Source organism: Zosterops lateralis (assembly GCF_965231275.1).
Source record: "Zosterops lateralis genome assembly, chromosome: 27".
NCBI lineage: Eukaryota > Metazoa > Chordata > Aves > Passeriformes > Zosteropidae > Zosterops > Zosterops lateralis.
In genome coordinates, this window is record NC_139787.1 from 5,526,007 (window position 1) to 5,550,423 (window position 24,417).

General features: G+C 48.1%; 2 protein-coding genes across 3 annotated transcripts; both read left to right on the plus strand.

The window, feature by feature from the left end:
• The first annotated feature begins 1,577 nt into the window (after nucleotides 1–1,577).
• KHDC4 (KH domain containing 4, pre-mRNA splicing factor) lies at nucleotides 1,578–14,459 on the plus strand. Of its 2 annotated transcripts, none has more exons than XR_014591836.1 (14): nucleotides 1,578–1,639; nucleotides 1,720–1,960; nucleotides 4,699–4,827; nucleotides 5,187–5,266; nucleotides 5,807–5,859; nucleotides 7,306–7,469; nucleotides 7,859–8,070; nucleotides 8,322–8,382; nucleotides 9,214–9,271; nucleotides 9,388–9,641; nucleotides 10,232–10,387; nucleotides 11,389–11,473; nucleotides 12,084–12,175; nucleotides 13,167–13,210. XR_014591836.1 is itself a non-coding variant. In XM_083879007.1 (14 exons), exons 1-14 carry the CDS (start codon nucleotides 1,593–1,595, stop codon nucleotides 13,364–13,366), a joined length of 1,860 nt encoding a protein of 619 aa, XP_083735133.1. In that variant the 5' UTR covers nucleotides 1,578–1,592; the 3' UTR covers nucleotides 13,367–14,459. The 2 variants fall into 2 exon arrangements, 1 of the variants encoding a protein (XP_083735133.1); XM_083879007.1 differs by having other exon boundaries at nucleotides 11,361–11,473; nucleotides 13,167–14,459.
• Nucleotides 14,460–14,896: 437 nt separating this feature from the next.
• RIT1 (Ras like without CAAX 1) lies at nucleotides 14,897–20,620 on the plus strand. The gene is made up of 5 exons (XM_083879017.1): nucleotides 14,897–15,008; nucleotides 15,402–15,458; nucleotides 17,041–17,114; nucleotides 17,522–17,713; nucleotides 18,829–20,620. The coding sequence occupies exons 1-5, from the start codon at nucleotides 14,912–14,914 to the stop codon at nucleotides 19,057–19,059; spliced, it is 651 nt and encodes a 216-aa protein (XP_083735143.1). The 5' UTR covers nucleotides 14,897–14,911; the 3' UTR covers nucleotides 19,060–20,620.
• Nucleotides 20,621–24,417: the final 3,797 nt, after the last annotated feature.

Sequence of the window (24,417 nt, forward strand, 5' to 3'; positions counted from 1 at the left end):
GTTAAAATAAATTTGCTTTTATTTCTACTATTAACAAAACTTAGGCATAGTAGCAGTAGTAGCTGATATAGTTATGCATAAACTGTCTGTTTAGTCAGGATAACACCCAGTAAACATCTGATAAGAACCCTACTACTGATACACCAATTATCAGCACCTGCTCTCTGAAGAAAGTATGGACCAAGGCCCAAACTGGAAGTAATAAAAAAACAGACTAAAACCACAACCAAGAAACATGCATGCTCTGAAAAGGTGGACCCAAAGGGTGGCAATGCTAAACAACTCCTAAAATATAAAAATTAGTTTATAGAAAAGTATATATATGCATAATAGGCTATTAATATGCAACAGGCTAATGTAATGAAGAAAGTATTTTAAAAACGTGTCCAAAGACAGTAAGTGTGCTCTTGGCTGAACCCTTACTTTATCTCTATCTCCTGTTGTCTTTTTATTAAACTTTTTAAATTTTACCAAAAAAAAAAAGTAAACCTTGTTTTTCACATATTAGACACTGCAATTTCTGTATTGCCCTGGGATAAAATGGCACACACTATATCCAAACTTCAGCTGGGCCAAAAGCAACTTACATATGTTATAAATACATATTATATAGTTGGCTTTTTGCAAGTATTAACATGACTACTCTATGTATAATTGTACTGTATTATGTTTTATTAATAGAATTTAGAAAGGTAATGAATGTGTATTTCCTGATTATACCAGAGGGTTAAAAGTAAAAACTGGGTGTTTTAATCTCTTCTTTTTAATGTCTAAACCGACCAAGCCAGAAATTATGGAAGGTAAAAAAACCTGTTAACTTTCTGTTTTCTTATCCAAATGAAAAGAACCAGAAAACCTCAGGAGAAAATTTATACCCATGTTACCAGACAGAGTGGAGCCACCCACAAAATAAATCTATTAGAGAAGATGATCTGGGATACTTAAAACAGATGAAAAAAGAATGCTTGATTAACATCTATTGAATATTCAACACGGCGATCATTAAAGATAGAAATCCGAAAGGGTGAAGGGTGCTACTGGCAGACCTTGTGCCAAGCACCCTCGGCCGAGCAGACTTCACCTGTTCTGTCTCCTAAATTTTACTATTTTTATTTATTTATTAATTTTTAATTTTTATTGCATTATATTTATACACATAATATAATTATATTTTATTATATATAATATTATATTTATATTATATTTATACATTACATTACATTACATTATATTATATACTATTATTTATATTTATTATATTATTATGTTGAATTTTTTGTTATTTATTTTTATTTATTTATTTTTATTATTATTATTTTATTCTCCTATTTTTTATTAAACTTATAAAATTTTAAAAGACAGTGGAACATATATAGGCTCCATTTTGAGAACACGGCATAACGCTTGTGACAGTACACGTGGAGATCACCGGGGGCGGTCGGACCGGGTGATGCTCGGGGCCCTTTCCCGCCCGCAGCGCCCCTGGCCCGGCCGCGGGCGGAAGTGGGCGCGCCGTTGCCGTGGCAGCGGGCGGAAGCGGCGTGGCGCGGCGGGCGCGGGGCCGGAAGTGACGGCCGGGAGCCGTGTCGGCCATGTCGGCGGGCGGCGGAGCGCAGCGGGACGCGGGGGCCGCGGGCGGGTGAGGCGCGGCCGCGGCGGCTTGGGGCGGGTCGGGCGCCGCGCGGGGTGATGTCTCACGCTCCCTATATCTTTTTCCAGGCGCCGCAGCAAGTGGGACCAGCCCGGCCCGGCACCCAATTTCCTCCTCCCCGGCACGGCGCCGCTGCCCGGGCGCCCGTTCCCCGGCGGGGGCGGCGATGGCGGCGCCGCCGTGGCCGGGTCCGAGAGCTCCGCGGCGCCCTCGGGAGCGCTGGATGCGGCCGCGGCCGTGGCGGCGAAGATCAACGCGATGCTGATGGCCAAAGGGAAGCTGAAGCCGGCGCCCAGCACGGCGGACAAGGTGGGTGGGCGCTGGGGTGTCGTGTCTGGGTTCTGGGGACCTTGATTTGTCACTGAGCCGGGAGGCGATGAACTGGCTGCAATGAAAGGAGTCGGGAATAATTTTAAAAGTATTTTTCAGCATAACCGATGAGTGGATGACTGAGGTCAGTCCGCTGTAAGACTTTACCAAAGCCACGTGTAGGGAGGTGAAAAACTTTTTTCTCAGAAGCATCGGATATTCTGAATTGTGAGGGAGCCACAAAGATCGAGTCCAGCTCTCGAAGTGTTTTTCCTGAAGCGTTTTCCAGATAGCAGAGCTGATGGAAAAACTGCTGTTGTGAAACAACTGCTTTAAAATATGGGAACAAATTATTTTGGTGCCTAAAGAAGTTACCAATAGATGCTGTATGTCCAAGTCCTAAACAGCTTATTCAGCCTTTGCTGAGCCCTACCCTGAGCCTGGTTGACCCTGATGAGCTCAGGCAGTTGGACTGCATGGTCCCTGTGTGCTCCTCTTAAACAGTCTCTGAGTTTTCTATTCTAGAGCAAGTGTAACTTAAAGCCACTTTTCTAGCTCCAGTCATAGTCCTGTCTTGCTCTTCTGCGTGTTCTTAGCCTGTGCTAGAGCCAAGTTTAGAAGCTGTTTCAAGTTTCATGGAATCACAGGCTGGTTTGGGTTGGCTGGGACCTTGAATCCCACCCAGTGCCACTCCTGCTGTGGGCAGGGACACCTTCCACTGTCCCAGGCTGCTCCACACCCTGTCCAGCCTGGCCTTGGACATGTCCAGGGATCCAGGGGCAGCCACAGCTGCTGTGGGCACCCTGTGCCAGGGCCTGCCCACTCTCACTGGGAACAATTCCCTCCCAATATCCCATCTTACCCTGCCCTCTGTTATTTTAAAACCGTTTCCCCATGTCCAGTTACTATGTGCCCTGGTAAAAAGTCTTTCTCCCTCCTTTTAATAAACCCCCTTTAGGTCCTGCAGGGGCTCTGGGGGTCTCCCTGGAGCCTTCCCTTCTCCAGATGAACACCCCTAACTCTCCTAGCCTTTCTCCAGAGGGGCTCCAGCCCTGGGAGCATCTCCGTGGCCTCCCCGGATTCCCTCCCTTCCATTTTTGAGAACCCAGATTTCCATCCAGACTTGTTGAAATAAAAAATGAAGAAGAAGAGTGGATTTTATGATGTTGGCTGTGCCAGTCTGGGGCTTTGCCTCGTGAGGCTGCATCATTTTGCCACAGGATTTACTCAGATAAAAAAGAGTGGAAAATTGTCACCAATTCTCCTTAATTGCTACCTTGTCACTTCTGGGGCTCAAACCACACCTGCAGCCTTTTTCCTGTGTGAGGTTTAGCAGCAGCTGTTCCTTGGAGTGCTGCTGTCAGGAATCCCACATGGAAATGATGGGATTTGCTTCTCAATGCTGAACAATCCACCCAGAACGGGTGGATTTCCTGGCTTTAGGGACACATGGCCTGGTTTCAGGGAGCTTCCATAGTCACAGCCCATGGAAGTAACATCCATTTGCTAACTGGCACTTTGAGACATCCAAAAGTTGGCAGATGCTGGTGCTGTCTCATTCTCCCAGCTCTGTTTTTGTCACAAGCTCTGGTGACACTGTGGCATCCTGTGACAAACTCTTTTGTTCTGGGAACCATTAACCAAATATTAATGGGCATTTGGGGTGCCATTTTTCATTGCACAGATTTTTTTTATTATTATTTTTTAGTATAGTAACAAATATATATCGTATATTTAGTGTAGTATATTTTAGTATAGTATATTTAGTATATTTTTAGTATAGTAACAAGTTTATATAATAAGCATATAGTTCTTTCATTGCATATGTTGCTTTTGGTAGAACTTATTCAGTGATGGCATTTCAAGAATAATTAACTTTGATGACCTTTCAGGTTGTGAGGGAATGGAAATTAGGGAGCTGCAGGTTAATGAATGTACTTTTTTTTAATGTGGAAAGAGTGGAACAGTTTAAAGTCACAACAGTGTTCTGTACTTGAGTCCCTCTGTAGCTGCCTTGTGGCTTTCCTGAAAATGCTTCAAGTGATGTTTTTGAGAGTGGATGGGTGATCCTGGAAAGTTCTCCTTTTTTTGTAGCCCTGTTATACCTTTATGTCCCCAAAATTAATTTCAGAATATTTAGAAGGCTGTAGTTTGTACATTGAAATGGTCTTTGTGGTAACTCCCAACTCTTCCACTGTGTCTTCTGAATTTGTATCTGTGGCTTTTTATTTCTTAGCCTGACACAAAATATTACACCCCTGTCTTAAAAAAAGATGGGAGGAAGTGTAATGTGGATGGGTTGAGATCTTGAACAGAAATTCTAAATTCTGTCTCTGTAAAGCCTGTTGAGAGGAGCAAGAGCTACAAATATGAAGTAGACATTTCATTGTCCTCTCAGATTTCTGTCAGAGCTGCCAATTCAAGTGTAAAATGCTTTGGTTTCTGTTCAGGCAGCTCTACAGCTCAGTTCCACATCATGCACAGAACAGAAGCATTAATTATTCTATTAATATGTGCTGACGATAAAGCTGGTGTGTTTATTTGGGCTCAGGGCTGTGAGGAGGCAGATCGAGCAGTAGATCCACTGTGTTTCCCATTAATCTCTGTAAAGATTTTGCCTCCAACAGCTGATGGGGGTGAACAAGAAGGATGTTCGCCCCTCGAGCTCTGGGCTCGGTTTGTTTTTCTTGCATCACTGCTCTCCACCCACTGGTCTTTTGCAACGGTTCTCGTTGAAGCTGCAGGCTCTGGGGAAAGGTCCAGCTACGAGTAAAAGCAAAGATGACCTGGTGGTGGCTGAGGTGGAGATCAACGACGTCCCCCTGACGTGCAGGAACCTGCTGACCAGGGGCCAGACCCAGGACGAGGTACGTCCCAGCCGCTGCCGGCCTTGGCAGGGAGCTCTGAGTTACATAACCCTGTGCAGCTGGACCTGTCAGGTTCACTGAGAAGATAAGGTTAACCTGAAAGAACCCGCAGTGAACTCTGTGCAGCGCTTATTTCCTTCTGGAAAACTCACTGTGTTTTCTAAAGATGTTTGTTTAGTCCTTTATTGGTTTGTTCAGTAAATTGTTGTATGATGAATTCAGAGCCAGCATCAGTCTCTTACCACGTCATTAATGATTTCTGGGGATTTTTACAGCAACGTTGTTTAAGCTCTGGCATTTTATGTGTGCCTTGTTTGTTATTAGTAGGTGTGTCACTGAGGTTTGTACATTTTTTGCAGATCAGTCGCCTGAGTGGAGCAGCTGTGTCAACTCGAGGGAGGTTCATGACTGCAGAAGAGAAAGCCAAAGTGGGACCTGGGTTTGTATTTCTTTTTTGGAGGTTCTGCTTCTTTTCTCTAGAGATGACAAGGTACTGGGGTTCCTGCATGGTGGTTCTCCGTGAGCAGTGTCACCAATAAATCTGCCATTCTGATGGTCCTGGCTCCCTAATACTGCTGGGCTGAAATAACAACCTGCCAACCATCATCCTGACAGATCAACAGTGTGCTGAACTTCTCCCCACAGAGAATATCCCACAGAGCACTGCAACTTCCCAAATACAAATTTCTTGCTGCTTTTAGTTAGTGACCTATTTGTGTGGGCAAGCTAATTGAAGTTTTCAGTTCTCAGTGGTGGAACTTTTATGAGTCATCATCAACTCCTGAATCATATTTTTAGTGCAGAGCTTTTCTTGCTTGAGCACTGTGATAGTCAAGGAATTTGAATTCTGTTATCTGAAGGGCATTTCAGATTTTTATGGAAAACTTCCCTTATGTAATGACTGTAATATAATTATATTAGATCCATTATTATTGTGTTGTCTGTTGGTTTAATTGAATATTTGACTTTTTCTTTCCAGAGATCGTCCCTTGTATCTTCATGTTCAGGGTCAGACACGGGAGCTGGTTGACAGTGAGTACAAAGCATTCTGCTTTTTCTCTCCCTGTTTGTGATAAAGGGTTTGTTTGAGAGGCTGTGTTGGATTCGAGCTATAAACATCTTGGTGAGGATAGCAGACTCCATTCAAACATTGATACTGAGACCTCTGCTCAGACGTTCCTGAGGTCCCATGTACTGCATTTATCAGGAAAGCAAAACTTTGGATCGACTAAGTGGGCAGGTACAGCTCTTATCTGACTGATAACACACTGAGATTCATGGGATTACGTGTGTGACAGGGACGCCTCCTCCAAGAAGGGGAAACACAGGGTCACATCTAGTGCCACCTCCCTGCTCAGACAGGGCCACCCCAGAGCACAGGGCACAGGGCTGTGGCCAGATGGGTCTGCCATGTCCAGGCAGGGAGGCTCCACAGCCTCTCTGGGCTCTGCTCAGGGCTGGGCCCTGCCCAGGGCACAAGTTGTGCCTCCTGTGCAGGGGCAGTTCCTGCCTCAGGCCCTGCCCGTGCCTCTGGTGCCATTGCTGGGCCTGGAGCAGAGCCTGGACCTGGGCCTGCTCTGCCCTCCCTGCACACAGGGGCACCCAGGGACACCTGGGGACACCCAGGGACACCAGGGCTGAGGGCCCCTCTCAGCTGGGGCTCCTCTCCAGGCTGAACAGCCCCAGCTCCCTCAGCCTTTCCTGGGCAGGGATCTCTCCAGGCCCTTCAGCATCTTTGTCACCCTTTGGGAGCTCCCTGTCCCTGCTGTGCTGAGGATGCCAGAGCTGAGCACAGCAGTGCAGAGGTGCCTGCCAGGGCTGGGCAGAGGGGCAGGGTCACTCCCTGACCTGCTGGGAGTGCTCTTCCTCACCCAGCCCAGGACCCCACTGTCCCCTGGCTGCCCAGGCATACTACTGGCTCAGGGACAGCTTGGTGACACCCCTCAGTTCCTCCCCAGCAGGTCACCCCCAGCCTGTGCTGGTGCCTGGGGTTGTTCCTCCCTGGAGCAGGACCCTGGCCTTGCCTTAAAACATTGTCCCAAGCTTTATCAGAGTGGAAATGGAGAAGAAATTCTGGTAATTCACAGAATACCTAAGCTGGAAGGGACCCACAGGCATCACCCAGTCCAGCCCCTGGCCCTGCACAGACACTCCAACAACCCCAGCCTGTGCATCCCTGAGAGTGGTGTCCAAGCTTTCTTGGAGCTCTGGCAGCCTTGGCAGCCTGTTCCCTCAGGAGCCTGGGCAGTGCCCAGCGCCCTCTGCAGGAAGAACCTTTTCCTATATCCAGCCTAAACCTCCCTGACACAGCTCCAGTCATTCCCTGGGAATCCTGTGTGATCCTATACTGAGCTGCTAATCCTGGGCCCCACTGGAAGATGCAATCCTGTCACAGAGTGTAGAAACTAGCCCTATCATGTCACAGTTTGGTTACTCTGGGTAGCTGAATAAGAATGGATTTCCTGTTTTCCCTACCAGGAGCTGTTAACAGAATCAAAGAGATCATTACCAATGGAGTGGTGAAAGCAGCCACAGGCTCCAGCCCGACCTTCAACGGAGCCACAGTCACTGTCTATCACCAGCCAGCCCCTATCACCCAGATAACTCCAGCTGTTGGCCAAAAACCTCCATTCCAGTCAGGGGTGAGTCATCCATTGAGATGGATTTCATTGAATATCACTGCTTATAAGATTTACCTTTTACAAAGTAGACATGTCACATGCTATTTATTTAAAAAAAACCCAAACCCACAACAGAAAAGACAAAAAAACACCCCTGAAAAATCACCCCCACCTTGTATTGTGAAACCTGGAGGACTAGCAAGACTGAGTCTGGAGAGTGAGACTCGGGTGACAGTGGCCTCCTAAAAGAAAAGGGATGGAGAGAGCAGTCCTACTTCCAGAAAAGCACAGGGCTCACTGTGCCATCTGACACTGAACCCTTCTGTCTGTCACAGCAATGAGATGCCTGCCCTCAGTGAAATGAACATCCTATTAAAGTGAAATACTAAGCTTTTGCTGTTCATTTACAGATGCATTATGTCCAGGACAAGTTATTTGTTGGGCTGGAACATGCTGTTCCCACATTTAACGTGAAGGAGAAGGTGGAAGGGCCTGGCTGCTCCTACTTGCAGCACATTCAGATTGAAACTGGTGCCAAAGTCTTTCTTCGAGGGAAAGGCTCAGGTTGCATAGAACCAGCATCAGGCAGAGAAGCCTTTGAACCCATGTACATCTACATCAGGTATGGGGGAGTTCCAAAAAACCATAAAAAACCCCAGTGGGCAGTCAAGAATGTTGCTTAAAGTTTAACCACTGTGAGGAGTTCTTAATTTTGACTGATTTAGTGCAAATGAGATAAGTTTTTGAACCTGGTTTAATAGAGGTGTCTCTAAAGTGATACGGATGTAACCATGTGGTGATAGGGCAAAGAAGGAGCTCCCAAATTTGACAGAAAAGTTTGTTCTTATGTGGTTTTTTTGTGTATGTTTTCAGTCACCCAAAACCAGAAGGTTTGGCAGCTGCTAAAAAGCTCTGTGAGAACCTGTTGCAAACCGTGAGTAACTTAAAAATATGAGATTTCAGAGCCTTTTGTAGCTTTGGGATGTGTTTGGCTAAGGAATTCTTAATGCTTGCAGCAAAGCTGTTTATGTGTCTGACTTGGTCATAGACTTCTCCTTCCAAGGGTTGCTGTTTTCTGTACGGAGAATAAACTTTTCTCAGGAAGGAGAGTACTGGAATTTTATGGGGAAAAAATGCAAATGCTTCCTGAGCAGAACTGGGGATGAAGACAAGGGAATGTCTGACTGCAAACATAAAAGAAATCTGCTTTTTGCTCATTGCTCCAGCTTCCCCTGCTTTAGCTTTACATGATGTCCAGAGCTGCACTGGCTGCTTTAGGAAAGATAAAGTGATTGGTGTAGCAAAAAAGTGCTAGAAAATCTCTTGCATGTACACAGAGAATCTTAAATTTCTCAGCTTCTCTTATATGAATAAAAATAAAGTCCTGCAGAGTCTTTCAGTTAATATAATAATAAGATAATGGAGTATGGGCTACAAAGTCTCTTTTGAAAAATATTTGGAAACATTTTTATTCTCTGAGGCTCTATTGTAGTAATTAATTTGCTACTCTCTTTCCAATGAAAGATTATCTTCCCATGAAATATTATTGTGTAAATACAATTTACACAAATCTGCCACAGAGGCCAGGAGGATCAGGAGGATGTTTATTGGGGTTTTGATGGGTGGATTGTTCTGTTTGGGTTATTGCTGTCCTTGTGCTCGGTGTGTTCTGTAATCAGCATTCCCTCACATGGTCATGGGGAATTACATAAAGGTTAATATTGTAAATACATTTTTGTTGTCTAATCTTTGAAATTCTTTGTAGGTTCATGCCGAGTACTCCCGATTTGTGAACCAGATAACCACTGCAGTTCCCTTGGCAGGTAAATATCAGCAATAACTCAGCATTTAGAGTCCAACTTCTTTGACATTTGGAATTTAGCTGGATATTTTGATGACTGTGGCAGAATTAAGATGTCCTCTCTCCCTCTCTCCCCAGGCTTCACCCAGCCGGCCACAATCAACAGCGTCCCTTCCCAGCCCTCCTATTACCCTTCCAACGGGTACCAGTCTGGTTATCCTGTGGTTCCCCCTCCTCAGCAGCCTGTGCAGCCTCCCTACGGGGTGCCAGGGATAGTCCCCCCTGCAGTGCCCTTGGCTCCTGGAGTCCTCCCAACGCTGCCCACGGCAGTGCCGCCCGTGCCCACGCAGTACCCGATCCCTCAGGTGCAGCCTCCAGCCAGCACTGGCCAGGTACTGCCCACAGGCACTCTTTGCTGTGTAACCGGACACTAAACCAGCTAGAAAAGACTTCTGTAGTTCCAGATGGAGAATTCTTCTTTAGGGCTTTTGTTTTTGCCTTTTTTTTTGTTTGTTTGTTTGTGTGTGTGTGTTTGTGGTGATTTATTTGTTTGATTGTTTGTTTGGGGTTTTTTGGGGGGGGAACAATTGGGGTTTTTGTTGCTGTTTAGCTGATCCTTCCTTCTAAGCAGCTAAATTGTCATGTAGCAGCTTCCTGCTGGATTTTTCATATTCCCTCTTAACAACAAGGGCATTTTCAGGGGGTGGGGGCTCATTTCTAAGGAGCATCCTCACAGTCTGTGATGCCCCAATGTGGGTGCATGAGTTTAAGTTACAGATGGGGATTAGTTTGCGGTGGGAGCATTCTCTAAGTGAAATACTTGTTTTACCTCTTAGGTTGTGAATTTTCTTCTTAAGTTTTCTTATAACTCAGAGAAACTATTTATGTATTCTGCTCCTTTGTATGACACTGCATTGAATGAATACTTTACATGCATATTATCAAATTTTCTTGTGTTTTCTCTCCAACTTGTGCCTGGCAGAGTCCACTGAGCGCTCCTTTCCTCCCTGCTGCCCCAGTAAAAACCACCATGCCAACTGGTACCCAGCCACAGGTCCAGCCCCATCCTCAGGGCCAAAAGAGACGCTTCACCGAGGAACTGCCTGATGAGAGAGAGTCAGGACTGCTGGGATACCAGGTGGAATAAAATCACCAATTTTACTTCCCTCACCGAGGCACAGCGGGGTTGGCGAGAGGTTGTTGTTAGCAGAGGTTGTTGGAGCAGCTGTGCAGGGCCTTGGGCAGAGGGCAGTGGTTCTTCCAAAGCACAGGGCCCACACTTTGGTGTCTCTGAGTGGATGCACTGCTCTAAAGCTGTGGCTGAACTCATTCCAGCTGCTTTCCATACCCTCAGCCCTTCCCAAAGGCGAGTGGTGCATCCAGGTCACAGACATGGTAAGAGTGTGGGACTGCTTCGCTTAAAGGGGGATTGTTTGGGGGTTTGTTGGAATTTTGGGGGTCTTTAGGTGGCCTTTTCGAGGGAGGGAAATGTAATAACTTCCAGTTTTTCCCATTTACCTTGCAGGTTGCACTTGAGAGGATTTCAAGAAGCCTAGTTTAAAAGCTTAATTTATTTGTTTTTTAGATAGTTAGATGATTTTAAGAAAAAATAATCTTGAGTTCTTTCAATTTGCATGTGGGCAAAGGAGTGTCTGTAACAATGTTTCTCTGATGCTACACCCCTGCCACAGGCAAAACCCTTAATAAAAGCTTTGCCTAGAGGCAATAAGGAACTGCCTGTGTGTTAGAGCTAATATTAGAATCTCGAGCAGATTCCTGTGGCATAAAGTTTGTTCAGTGTTCAGAATTAGCTGACTGAGGAGGTAATAGGTGATCTATGAAGGGAGCAGCTCTCTTTATTGTCCTGAACTACAGATGAGGTGGAGTAGGTGGTGAGGAGTCTTCCAGAGTGGTGTTCAGGCGTGTTTCCTACCACGCTGCCCTCACTATTTTTAGGAGAAAGCATTTTGTTTAGCAGTGGTGATTAGAGGTTCCTTCTGCTAGCTGGCCATATGCTCTGAAAGGTTGGGTTTCCTAACAGTATCATTAAGGAGCTGTAGCTTTTGTTGTAGTTGTAGATTTGCTAATGCCGTGTGTTTTTCTGCTCATAGCATGGACCCATTCATATGACTAATTTAGGTACAGGCTTCTCCAGTCAGAGCGAAATCGAGGGAGCCGCGTCGAAGCCAGCAAGTTCCTCAGGAAAGGAGAGAGAGAGGGACAGGTGGGTGAGGAAATCATGGCCAGGCTCTCCTGCTTCTGATGCAGAGCTTATTTCAGAGATGTATTTCGTGTTCTCTTCTATGACGTGGGGATTGTTTGTTTGTGGGTGGGGTTTTTTTGTGTTTTGGGTTGGGTTTTTTAAAGGAGAAGGAGTGCAGGGGTTAGCTTTTGATGCTACAGAATGAGAATAGCTTCATTTCCGCTCCTCCCTAAGTCTTTGTATGGGTCTGGAATTTTGCCACTGTCACTTGTTCCATTGTTCTGGTCCCAGCACGACCCTCGAGGGCCACCACTTATTAGTAGTTTTACCTTGGACATTGAGCTGTGGTTGTAACTCCTTGGATGTGGCCACCCAGCCAGTTCCTTACCCCTCTAGTGGTCCATCCATCTAATCCGTTCCTGTCTCATTTGGAAGTAAGAATGTTGGGAGAGGACAGGCCTTGCAGAGCTCCAGGTAGGGGCCATCAGTCAGTCCAGTCCAGTCCAGTCCCTGGGTGAGTCAGGGACTTTAGAGGTCAACTCCTCACGCCAAGGGCTGAGTTAGGAATTTGGTTTTTATTACGTTTGACTCTTAGCTTGGTTTAAAATAGAAAAAATATTGCTTTGAACAGGCAGTTGATGCCTCCGCCAGCTTTTCCTGTCACTGGAATGAAATCGGAATCGGAAGAGAGAAAAGGTGCGGGGTCTTTACCAGGCAACCATGGTGAGTGCAACGGGTCTAATGCCCTTGCAAGTCCAGTTTCTTTCCCCAAACGCCCTTGCAAGTCCAGTTTCTTTCCCCAAACACCCTTGCAAGTCCAGTTTCTTTTCCCAAATGAGCTGGTGCTGGTTTTAACACGTGTCTAAACTGGTGATTTTTTTGGCTGTTCTTTGTTGAAGTGCAAAGCGGGTGACATTGCACTGCTCTAAAATCTCTGATGCTTGCGGTGGTTATAGACACAGGTTGCTTCTCAGAGCTTTAATAAATGAAATGAGAGGAGTTTAATTAAGTGAGAGACTAAAGACAGGGAGTTTTGACCCATCAGGCAGCACAGAATGTGGTAGGGTAGTTTTAAGGCTTTGCATTGTGAGCAGCTGCCTCAGAGGCACTGAGGATTGTGGGGGGAATTCTGCTCAGGGAGGGATTCACACACATTTCTGGGTGCAGACAGCACAAGTGCTGTCAGGATGTCATCTTTCCTTGTGCTGTCACTCAGCAAGGGCTTGAACTTGGTCAGATGTGCAGTTGTTTAACTCTGCTGGCAGCTCAGTGCTTTCAGCTCTGCGGGGACATCACCCAGCCTGGTTAACCTTAGTTCCTCTGCAGTCTTGCTCCCAGACACTGCTCTCCTATTAGCTTCCTTTTGAACCAAATTTCTACTTTTCTTTACGTGTTGATCTCTTTAACGGTGAAATTGCCCTCGATGAGAGCCATTTGCTAACTTTACCTTTTCTGTGTGTTTCTTTCTTGTTTCTCTGTTCTCTTACATGGTTCTGATGGATCACATGGCTGTTGCTGGTGCTGTTTCGTGTGGCCTTCGACCTTGGATGACCATTGGCCTTGTTACCTCAAAATGGTGTCCAACTAACAATTTACAATTAACATCTTTTTTTTTATTATTATTAACTCGTTTTGGGGCATTTTATCTCTTTTTGGTTTGTTTTTATTTTTTTCTTCTGGGGGCTGGGGGGCTTGTTTTGTTTTCCCTTCCTAGATCATCAAGCCAAGAAGATGAAAACTGCAGAGAAGGGCTTTGGATTAGTGGCCTATACTGGAGATTCATCAGATGAAGAGGAGGAACACGGTGGCCATAAAAACGCAAGTACTTTTTCACAGGGCTGGAGTTTGGGGTACCAGTACCCATCCTCACAACAGCGAGCTAAACAACAGATGCCGTTCTGGATGGCACCATAAAAACTGAACAAGAGTTTTCATTCATCTGGTTTTTCCCCTGTAGCAATAATGCATGTATATTCCAGAATGAACTTGGCAAAGACGCATTTTTACATTTGCAGAAGCCAATTTCCCCTTGGAAGGGCTCCATTGTTTTTAAAATCCTCATTTTGGCAGTGTATTTGTCAATTTTAAAAAGGAATATTTGGAATTGCATCCTGACGGGGCTAGTCCCTTGTGCAAGGGAGAAGTGCTATAAAGAGGAACCAGGGAAGCCTCTTGGGCCATATTTTCCATTTTTCTCAGCTAACTTAAAGGGAAGAGTCAGTGACACTGACTTCACTCTACGTTTGCATTTTTGGTGTGCTCCTGCTGTCAGCCCCAGTGATCTACTGGTGACTCAGCTTCAATTTTGGACTTTCATCAGAGGGAAGGAACATCCAGGAGTCATGAAAAACTTGAGCATCACATTTTGAAAACTCTTGTTTTTTATTTCAGACATCTCCTGTATCTCGGCTTGGTTTTGTTTTGAAATGTGATTTTCAATCCCACAAGTTCTCATTCTAGATATATGTTGGAGTGGGGGGATGCTCAGGTTTTTGGATAGGTCCACTTTGCCTGAGGTGGACTTGGTACTGTAGTCCTGGTACTGAATTGTTTCTGGTCACCCCAAGACTTGCTCCCACCCAGCAGGAATTCCTTTTCCAGAAGCTCACCCATATCTCTTCCCTCATTCACTGGATTCCACCAGAGGCAGAAGGTTCCACGGTGGTTTCCCAAAGGGCAGCAGTTTGGTCCAGCAGCTCTTGCCTCATGTGCAGAACCTGAGAATCAGTTTTTGGACTGCTGTTTTTGGACTGTTCTGGACATGAACTGCACCAGGGGCGGAGTGGGGTGGGCTGGTGCAGACAGAACTCTTGCATGGAGCAGTGACACGGGGACTGCTCCAAGGCACTGGGCAGCTTTTGGGACAGGAGCTGTGATTTTGAGAAGGGGCTGTGTTGCTGCTGCAGCCAGGACAGCCGGGATGGCTCACCTGTACAAACCTCGGCTTTCCGATGTGTTGTAAATAATTAGAACCATACTTTCATTATAAATAAATGTATAAATATTCTGCTTCCTGCTGCTGCATTGGGTGAGGTTTGGAGCCGCCGAATGTGATAGCGATGGGGAGGGATGCGGGGCTGGGGGAGCCCTCAGGGATGGCAGGGGGTCCGGGGATGGGGTCCCCAAAGGTCGGGGCATCCCTTGTGCGGGGCTGGGAAGGGGGTTCGGGCTGGAGAAGCCCCGCGGCCAGGGGGGAGCTGAGGGGCTGAGAGGAGTCTGGGCTTTGGGGGATGAGGGAGGGAGCCGCAGGCCGGGAGAGGGGTGCGGGAGCTGAGAGAAGGCCCGAGATCCGGGAGGGAGGCCGGGGCCTGAGAGGGTGCGGGCCCAGGGCTGTCCCCGCCGAGCCGCCGTCGGGCCCCGCCCGCTGCGCGCTCAGGCCGGGGCGGGCCCGGGCGGGCGCTGTGCCGGAGGAGCCGCCGCCATTTCGGTGTCGCCGGGAGCGGGCCCGGGGCAGCGGCGATGGATGCCGGAGCCCGCCCGGGCGGCGGCGGCGCCCCGGGGCAGTCCCGCGAGTACAAACTGGTGATGCTGGGCGCGGGCGGCGTCGGCAAGAGCGGTGAGTGCGGGGCTGCGGCCGCCGCGGGGGCCGGGCCGCGCCGGGAGAGCGGCGGTGGCAGCGCGGGGAGCTCGGCCCGAGGGGCTCGGCTCGGCAGCGGCCGGGGGGAGCCGCGTTCCCTGAGCAAACCCCGGTTCTGGGCGCGGTGCTGCCCCTCCCGAGCTGTCCCGGCCCCTACCGGGGCGTCCCGGTCATCGCCTTCCGCCTCCGGCCGCATCCCTGGAGCTCGTCCCGCCTGAGGACTCGGGCGGAGCATCCCTGGGCCGGTTGCAGTCCCCGCGCTCGGTGCAGGCCGTGCCCGGGTTTGGTTTGGGGCCGTGGCTGTGGGGTAACGATGTGATCAGGGGAGCTGTGAGCTGCGCTGCTCAGTTGTTCCTTGATTTCTGCTTTCAGCCATGACCATGCAGTTCATCAGCCACCGCTTCCCAGAGGACCACGATCCCACTATTGGTGAGGAAAATCTATTTTCTGTTCGTTCATTCCCTTCGCAGGTCAAGCTGTTACAGCCCATTGCTTTAAAATATTCAGTTCAAAGATATCTACAGATCTGGCTGTAGACTGATATTTGATCACTCATCAGGAAGAGCATTCCCAGCAGGTCAGGGAGTGACCCTGCCCCTCTGCCCAGCCCTGGCAGGCACCTCTGCACTGCTGTGCCCAGCTCTGGCATCCTCAGCACAGCAGGGACAGGGAGCTCCCAAAGGGTGACAAAGATGCTGAAGGGCCTGGGGAGATCCCTGCCCAGGAAAGGCTGAGGGAGCTGGGGCTGTTCAGCCTGGAGAGGAGCCTCAGCTGAGAGGGGCCTTCAGCCCTGGTGTCCCTGGGTGTCCCCAGGTGTCCCTGGGTGTCCCTGTGTGCAGGGAGGGCAGAGCAGGCCCAGGTCCAGGCTCTGCTCCAGGCCCAGCAATGGCACCAGAGGCACGGGCAGGGCCTGAGGCAGGAACTGCCCCTGCACAGGAGGCACAACTTGTGCCCTGGGCAGGGCCCAGCCCTGAGCAGAGCCCAGAGAGGCTGTGGAGCCTCCCTGCCTGGACATGGCAGACCCATCTGCCCACAGCCCTGTGCCCTGTGCTCTGGGGTGGCCCTGCAGGTGACCTGCTGTGGTCCCTTCCAACCTGAACCTCTCTGTGTTTCTGTGATTTGTGAGGCCTGAGAGTGGGATGTGAATCCTGAGTTTCAGCTCTTTGATAATTTTCCCGTCCATCCGTTCAGGGCATGCCCTCTCTCTGTCTGTGTGTTTGCAGACAGGGATTAAAACTGCTACTAAGCCATTTTTAGTTGTCTATTCACAAAATCCAGACTGTGCTGTGATCAGCTCTTTGCTGTTCACTTCTCAGGCCAAATTGTTCTCTGTGTTTGAGAAGTTGAGAGGGATGAAAGTGCTCAACAACTCACTCTGGTGCTGTAGAACTTTGGCAGCATCTCCAGGAGAAACCTGAACCAACAGTTACCCAGTGGAAGGAAAAGTGGGAGGAAAAAAGCCAAATTGTTGCTGAGAAGGGGGTCTTGAAGTATGGGATTGGTGACTGAGAGGGACAGAATATTTGTGTATTTATACATTTATAGACAGATTGTTTTTATATTGTGTTTATAATAAACAATATTTACATATATGATTATATTTACATACATAATGTTTCATATATTTTATTGGTATGTATTATTATGTCTTCTAAGAAATCAACAGTTGTTGGTGACCAGTTCTTCCCTTGAATCACAGATCTTTTCTGGCTTTGAGAAAAAACAAAATAATGTTCCTCTTGGTTTTCCACCAAGATGACCAAAATTAATTTCTGGGCTGTGGGCTCAGGAACAGCACATGGTTTTTGCACACTAAATGTTAAATCACGCCAGACAATTAGAAACTTAATTTAATTTAATTTAATTTAATTTAATTTAAACAAAGCTCAAACTAAGATAGTCCAGTGCTCCTACCAGGGTGGGTGGTTGTGGTGTAGCATTCTTTGTGAGCTGAAGGCTGATGAGTTTTGTGTTTGTATCTCAATCTTTCTGATGTCCTGGGAACCCGCAGAGGATGCCTATAAAATCCGGATCCGCATCGATGATGAACCTGCCAACCTGGATATTTTGGACACAGCAGGGCAGGTATGTGAGTAATCACAGGTGAGTTGAGAGCATGTGAAGCAGCCTGTAATGATCAGGTGCAAGGACAGAAATCCTGTGTAAGGAATGTCTCTGTTCTGTTCCAAACCAGGGGGTTTGAGCTCTGTCACTTCCCATCAGCATCAGTCACATCCCATTGCTGATGGTGCCTGAGCTGTGGCATTGCTTCCCCCCCACTGGTGAGCCAACAGCACCTGTGGGCTGGTGAATCACCTGCCAGTGGGGTTTCTGTGCCAGGGGAGCCTTGGGGACTATCCCAAACATCCCTGGCTGGTGGGGTGGGGATGTTGGTGTCCAGGTGTTTGCACAGCTGGGTTTGGACCTCAGGTGGTGAGAAAACCAGGAAATCGTTCTGTTTGTGGAACTAAAACCCCACTGTCTGTTTCTAGGCAGAGTTCACAGCCATGAGAGACCAGTACATGAGGGCTGGCGAGGGTTTCATCATCTGCTACTCCATCACTGACCGGCGCAGCTTCCACGAGGTGCGCGAGTTCAAGCAGCTCATCTACCGCGTGCGCCGCACCGACGACACGCCCGTGGTGCTGGTGGGCAACAAGTCTGACCTCACCCAGCTGCGCCAGGTAAAGGCTGTGGGGAGCCCTCCATCAGGAGCTGTTCCTGCTGGAAAATGCTGTGAAACCACAGGGTTTTCTGCCTTTCTTCATGTTTTGTCATGTTGTCTCTGTGATGAGAGCGGTGCTGGTTTCACATGGAATGTGATGAAAAACCTGTAGCAATCACAAGCAAAGTCTTCAAGTTCAGCTGATCAAGGGCTTTGTTTGTAATTCCTGATTTGCTGGTAGATGGGAGGCTGGACATGCCCTGGCCATGTGCTGGCACCCAGAGCACCCCATGCCCTGGGCTGAGCCCCCAGCGTGGGCAGCAGGAACAGAGAGATTCTGCTCCAGTGCCCCACTGAGGTGAGACCCCACTGCAGAGCTGCCCCAGCCCTGGGGCCCTGCACAGGAAGGGCCTGGAGCTGCTGGAGAGAGTCCAGAGGAGGCTCCAGGATGGTCAGAGGGATGGAGCAGCTCTGCTGGGAGGAAAGGCTGAGGGAGCTGGGAATGTTGAGCCTGGAGAAGAGAAGGCTTTGGGATGATCTAACTGTGGTCTTCCAGGACCTGAAGGAGCTACAAGAAAGATGAAGAGAGATTATTTAAGAGTGCCTGGAGTGCCAGGACAAGGGGGAATGGTTTCCCACTGCCAGATTGGATATTGTGAGAGGGGGGAGGCCCTGGCACAAATTGCCCATAGAATTTGTGTCTGCCCCTTCCCTGGAGTGTTCAAGGCCTGGTTGGGTGGGGCTTGGAGGAAGAAAGCTTTAGAAAGGTTTTTCTTGGGTCTGGGAGGTACTTTGACAAACACAACAGCTTTTGACAGGGAGAAGGAAGTTTCCTTAACTCACCAAACTACCAGGGCTGAGGACTGCTCATGTCAGACAGGTTTAGGTCAAAAAAAGGAATATTCTTTGAAGTTTGTTTTCTGCGAATGTCCAAAGAGTCTCTTGCATTGCCAGAGAAGTGAAAGTGAGTGAAAGCAGAACAGGTTTGCAGAGAGACTTTTGGAGCTGGGTGCAGACGATCTGTCCTGGGGCTTGGAGTGCCCATGCAGAGGGACAGTGAGCAACACAGGGAAAGGCAAAGGAGTGAACTCTGGGGTTTGTCTTCCCTGACCAGGCTGTGCACTCCTTTTGCAGGTGTCCAAAGAGGAAGGCTCTGCCTTGGCTCGAGAGTTCAATTGCCCCTTCTTTGAGACGTCGGCCGCGTTCCGCTACTACATCGACGATGTGTTCCACGCGCTGGTACGAGAGATCCGCAGGAAGGAGAGGGAGGCCGTGATGGCCTTGGAGAAGAAATCCAAGCCCAAAAGCAGCGTCTGGAAAAGACTCAAGTCCCCCTTTCGGAGGAAGAAGGATTCGGTCACTTGAACAGAAAATGCCTCTGCAAAACAGGACAAAAGCTGTGACCTTTTGTGATCAAAGCAGCTGGGTGACAACGCTGACAGGATGTGTGGCACCTGAGGGGACTTTGTGAGGGAATGCCTAACTCTGCCAGTTGTTTATGTTTAGGACCATGTTGCCTTGATTCTGGGTGTTGAACTTCAGACCCAGTGACAGTTGTACTTTGTTTGTTGTCATTTTTTACTGGACCCAGCACGTGTTGGCCACCGAGGCTGATGGGTTCCTGGCCCTGCACTTTGGAGTGTTTGTCCTTGGTCACAGCACCCTGGAAGCTGAACTGTGCAAAGCATTGCTGGAGTTGGACCCAGCCTCTCTGAATCCATGTTGTTTGCACAGGAGGATTTTGCTGCTCTCCAGAACAGCATTGCACAGTGTGAGAGGCTGAACAGGCGTTCACAAAGTGTCATGGCCTTGGAGGTCATCGAGCAGAGCTGGGCTGGACTTGTTGTGTCCCCATGGAACAGATGTTTTTCCAGGAAAATTGATGTGGGATACTTGTGTGCAAGTTCATCCAAGTGATCAGTTCACCAGCAGTGCTGTAGGTGGGATGTAAACAAGCCAGAATCACAGAATCATTGAAATTGGAAAGACCTGTGGGGTCATCGAGTCCAACCTGTGACCCAGCACCACCCTGTCACCCTGAGCAGAGCATCCAGTGCCACATCCAGCCCTTCAAACACCTCCAGGGACAGTGACTCCTCCACCTCCTGAGCAGCCCCATCCAAATTCCATCACCCTTTGTCACAAAGGCAAACTGTGGTTCCTGTGGCAGCAGTGCAGGAACGTGTGGGATTTTCCTGCTGCAAACAGCACTGAAGGTGCTGCCACAGCACGTGGGGTGTGATGTGCTGGAGAAACCAGAGCTTGGAGCTTCCTGGCTTGTTACAAATCCTGGTGGGAATGAGGCACTGGCTTATTTAGTCAGTTTTGTGCCATCCTAAAGGAAACAGTGACTTTGGGGAGTGCAACTCTCTTGATAGTCATTCCCAGCCATTCTGTGGGAACTGTTTTGCAGAGAAAGTGACTGATCCTGAGGGTCATTCTCTGATCCTGGTGAGGCTTTCCTGGTGCAGTCTGAGCACTGCAGGAGCTCCTCCCCTCCCTGACCTCACCTGTGCAGGTGATCCAGGCAGGGCTGGGGCAGTTTCTGATGCTCATAAAGAACAATTTGCTTGTGAGGCAGATCTCCCACACGTGGAGGGACTCTGTGCCCTCGAGCTGATTGATTTTACAGCAGTTTTGGGATCAGGTGCCTGGTGCTCCTTTGGATTTTGCTGTTTAACCATAGAACAAATCACAGCTGGGTAGCTCAGACGTGGTTAAAAGCAGTTTCTCTGAACCAAGTGCCTGGAATCCTTCAGTGTGAGAGTGAAAGAACTGATTGGACTTGAGTGATCTTCCTGATCACCTCTCAGATCTGTGCTGTCAGTCTGTGCTGCACAGGACAGTGCCATCCAAACTGAAAACCCAGGTGTGAAAGGATTGGTAAAGGAAGTGAAGATTATAAAAAAAAAAAAAAATATATATATATTTGCTTTGTGATGAGCTGAACATTTAAATTGGTTTCCATCTCTCATCTTCTCCCAGTGCCACACTGCTCTGGCAGCAATACAGAATCAAAAAAATGGCTTGGAAAAGGCTGAGGAGAATTCAGATTGTTCAGAATTTCAGACTCTTTTATGTTCCTGTGTGAGCAGCCCTGTGCATCCCTTCAGCCTTCACTGATGTTCTCATTGTTGGATTAAAAGTTGTCTAAAACTCAGATAAAAACACCACCTGGCCAAAAACTCAAGGAGGAGGAATGAGCTGAGAAGTGGCTCTGAAGCATTTTTTGGGTCTGTCAGGTGTTTCAGAGCCGGGGCCTGACGGTGATGATGCATTTTCCAGTGCTTTTCCTTAAAATCTCCATCAGCTCTCAGAGCACAGCTAAAGGAGCCTGGCACAGGTGCTGAATGCTGTACAGGACTATTTTCACCCCTAAATAACTGAATTCTGTGCCTTACCTGAGTCCTGCAGTGCAGTTTAGGTGTTTACTAATGCCTTGGGTGAGCCTGTTGCTTCTAGTACTCGTAGAGCAGAACAGCAGCCAGCACTTTTTTTTTTTACACAGTGTTATTCAAAGAGTTTTATTTTTTGTCATGTATAAATTTGTACACAGAATGATTGTTTTATTTGACACAATATATATAATTTTTAATACAAACCTTTGCATTGAGTGTGTCAGTCTGTGGTGGGGTTGTTCAGCCTGAGAGTGCTGAAGGAGGAAAGTTCATTATGCGCTTGTAAATTTGGGATATGCTTCCCTTGAGTGGAAAAAAAAAATGAGTTGGTTCATGGCATTTAAGCCTAAAAATTCTGTGAGTCTGGTGCTAAATTGTTGAAATATGAACATTTTCCAGCTGTGTTGTTTTTCTCTGTGTGATGATTTTCCAAGGGCCAGTTACAAGCAGGGCAGGAGGAGCTGCCTGAGGTCACTCTCCAAGGCTTTTGCTGTTGGGTTTGGGAGGGTCAGAGAGTCCCAGCGTGGTTTGGGTTTAAATCCCACCCAGTGCCACCCCTGCCATGGCAGGGACACCTCCCACTGTCCCAGGCTGCTCCAAGCCCTGTCCAGCCTGGCCTGGGACACTCCAGGGATCCAGAGGCAGCCACAGCTTCTCCGGGAATTCCATTCCAGCCCCTCACCAGCCTCGCAGGAACAATTCCTTCCCAATATCCCGTCTAAATCTCTGTCAATGTGAAGCCATTCCCCTTGTCCTGTCACTCCAGACCTTTTAAAATACTTTATCTCCAGGCTTTTTGTCAGCTCCTGCAGGTCCTGGAAGGCCACAATTGCATCACTCCTGAGCCTTCTCCAGAGATCTTTTTCAGCTTCCTACGATTCCATAGAATAAATCCTAGAAATATAGAAACAACTCTTCTGAAACATTGCCAGAGCTCAGGATGGAGAAACATCACCTTGGGATGACTGAGAAGGGATAAAAAGGAAAGAATTCCATGGCCTAAAGCTCAGTGTGTGCATAAAAGGATGTCACTGATCTGCATGAACCAGAGAAGCCAATATTGCCAGGACATCTCAAAGATGACCTTGCTTTCATCTTTTTATCCGTTTTGCCTTTAGGTTTTGGAGTGGGTTGTTTTTCTTTTTTTCGTCTCCTGTATTACAGCTATTCAAGTGCAGACAGCATTAGAAAAAGTGAAATAATTATCCTCTAGAGTCCTCATGTGGGCACAGTGTTTGAGCTATTTGGAAATACAGATATTCTCTGAAAAAAAAAATCAGAAATTATTAAAAAAAAAAAAATCTGTTGATTGTTTGTGGCCAAGATGCTGATTCTGCCTGGAGCAGTCAGTGGGATTGGATGACTCCTGCTGGAATTCTCCCCCTGGGCTCTGTCTCTTTTGTGTAAAGGCTCTTTCCTATTCAGTATTTTCCCCCCACCATTCCCAAACATTCTTCCCCCACCTGCTCTGATATTCCTCTGTTCTACAAGAAAAAAAAATTACTTGGAAGTATCAGCTCAGGCTTTGGACTGGGACATGAGGCCACACCTTTAATTTATTTTCCTGCTGCCTGGGGTTCCTTGCAGGGACCTGAACACCCATCCCAGGTGGGACTGACACACCCCTGGGCATTGTGAGGAGATTTTAGTGCATGGATCTCAGCTCTGTGATTCCTCCAGAACAGCATCGTTCTGGGAGACACTTGGTGCATTTTGCTTTTCTGAGCTGCTGCTTGTTCCCTTCCTTAGCAGGAAGGACTGGCTCAAGCTTTGGGCTGAGCTCTGGACTCGTGTGTCTCTATATTAACATTCTCTCAGGCACAAACACCACGGTGAGGAGTTGCCCCTGGAAAGTTGCATTCCTTAAATTTTTGTAAAAATCGAGGTTACATAGAGTGGGTATTCCCCAGCTAGTTTTGTCTGGGTTTTTTACTCTTCTCAGGGCTCAGATGGGTCCAGCCCTTGCCCTGCCCCAGCTGAAATCAGCGTGTCCTGACTTGGGTCACACCTTCCCCTTCCCAGCCCAATCGTGGTCGGTGTCCCCAAAGCCTCCAAGGACTCTCAGGCTCCTCGTGCTCTGGGTTATTTTGGGAACTCTGCTAATTGGTGGTGTTTTTTTTTTTTTTTTTTTTTTTTTTTTTGTTTTGTTTTGTTTTGTTTTGTTTTTTTTTTTTTTTTTTTTTTTTTTTTTTTTGTTTTGTTTTGTTTTTTTTTTTTTTTTTTTTTTTTTTTTTTTTTTTGTTTTGTTTTTTTTTTTTTTTTTTTTTTTTTTTTTTTTTTTTTTTTTTTTTTTGTTTTGTTTTGTTTTGTTTTTTTCCGAGAGCTGGCTGCTTTCCTTGGGTGATAACGGGATGCCCCCACGTGGCTGCCGAGTCCTTTCGGGATGAGTCACCAGCAGCAGATGAATTCTTGTTCTGCTTCTGGTGGTACCACAGGATTTGTGTTGGTGCTGGGGGGAAGCTGGAGGAGTTGAGCAGCCCAGCGGCACTAAGGGGTTGCTTTGGGTTTTGCAAGGTTTGGGATTTTGTGTGTATTTATGGCATTGGTTTGGGTTGTTTGGGTTTGGTTTGGGTTTTTTGCATTTTTTGCCACTAATGTTTTATTTTTCTCTTGGTCTGTTTTTCCTTTCCTGTGCTGTTACATTCGGCCCAATAAATTCTCTCCCTGCGGGTCAGGCTCTGTCTGTGGCACAGCAGTGACCCGGGAGCTCAGACACCCCGGCTCTGTCCAGCACAGCAGCTCCAGGTGGTGGCTCTGTAGAATCATGGAATGATGGAGGTTGGAACAGCCCTCCCAGCCCATCGAGTCCCAGCTGTGCCCCATCCCCACCTTGTCCCCAGCCCAGAGCTCTGAGTGCCACCTCCAGCCCTTCCTCGGACACCTCCAGGGATGGGCACTCCAAACCTCCCTGGGCAGTTCCAAGCCCGGACCACCCTTTCCATGGGGAAATTCCTGCTGCTGTCCACCCTGAGCCTCCCCTGGCCCAGCCTGAGGCTGTTCCCTCTCCTCCTGTCCCTGTTCCCTGGAGCAGAGCCCGACTCCCCCGGCTGTCCCCTCCTGTCAGGGAGTTGTGCAGAGCCACAGGGTCCCCCCTGAGCCTCCTTTTCTCCAGGCTCCCCGAGCTGCTCCTCACAGGAATCCCTGTGCAGCCCCAAGGCTCTGGAGGATCTTTCTTGCCTTTCCTTTTTGGATCCTTTCCAATTCCCGACACTACCGGAGCCTCCGCGGGGGCCCCGCCATCCTCCCGCTGGAATGGCTCGTTCAGAGCCCAGATCCAGCTGTTGCATCTCAATGAGGGTGAGAGAAGGGACCGAGGGACCGTCGG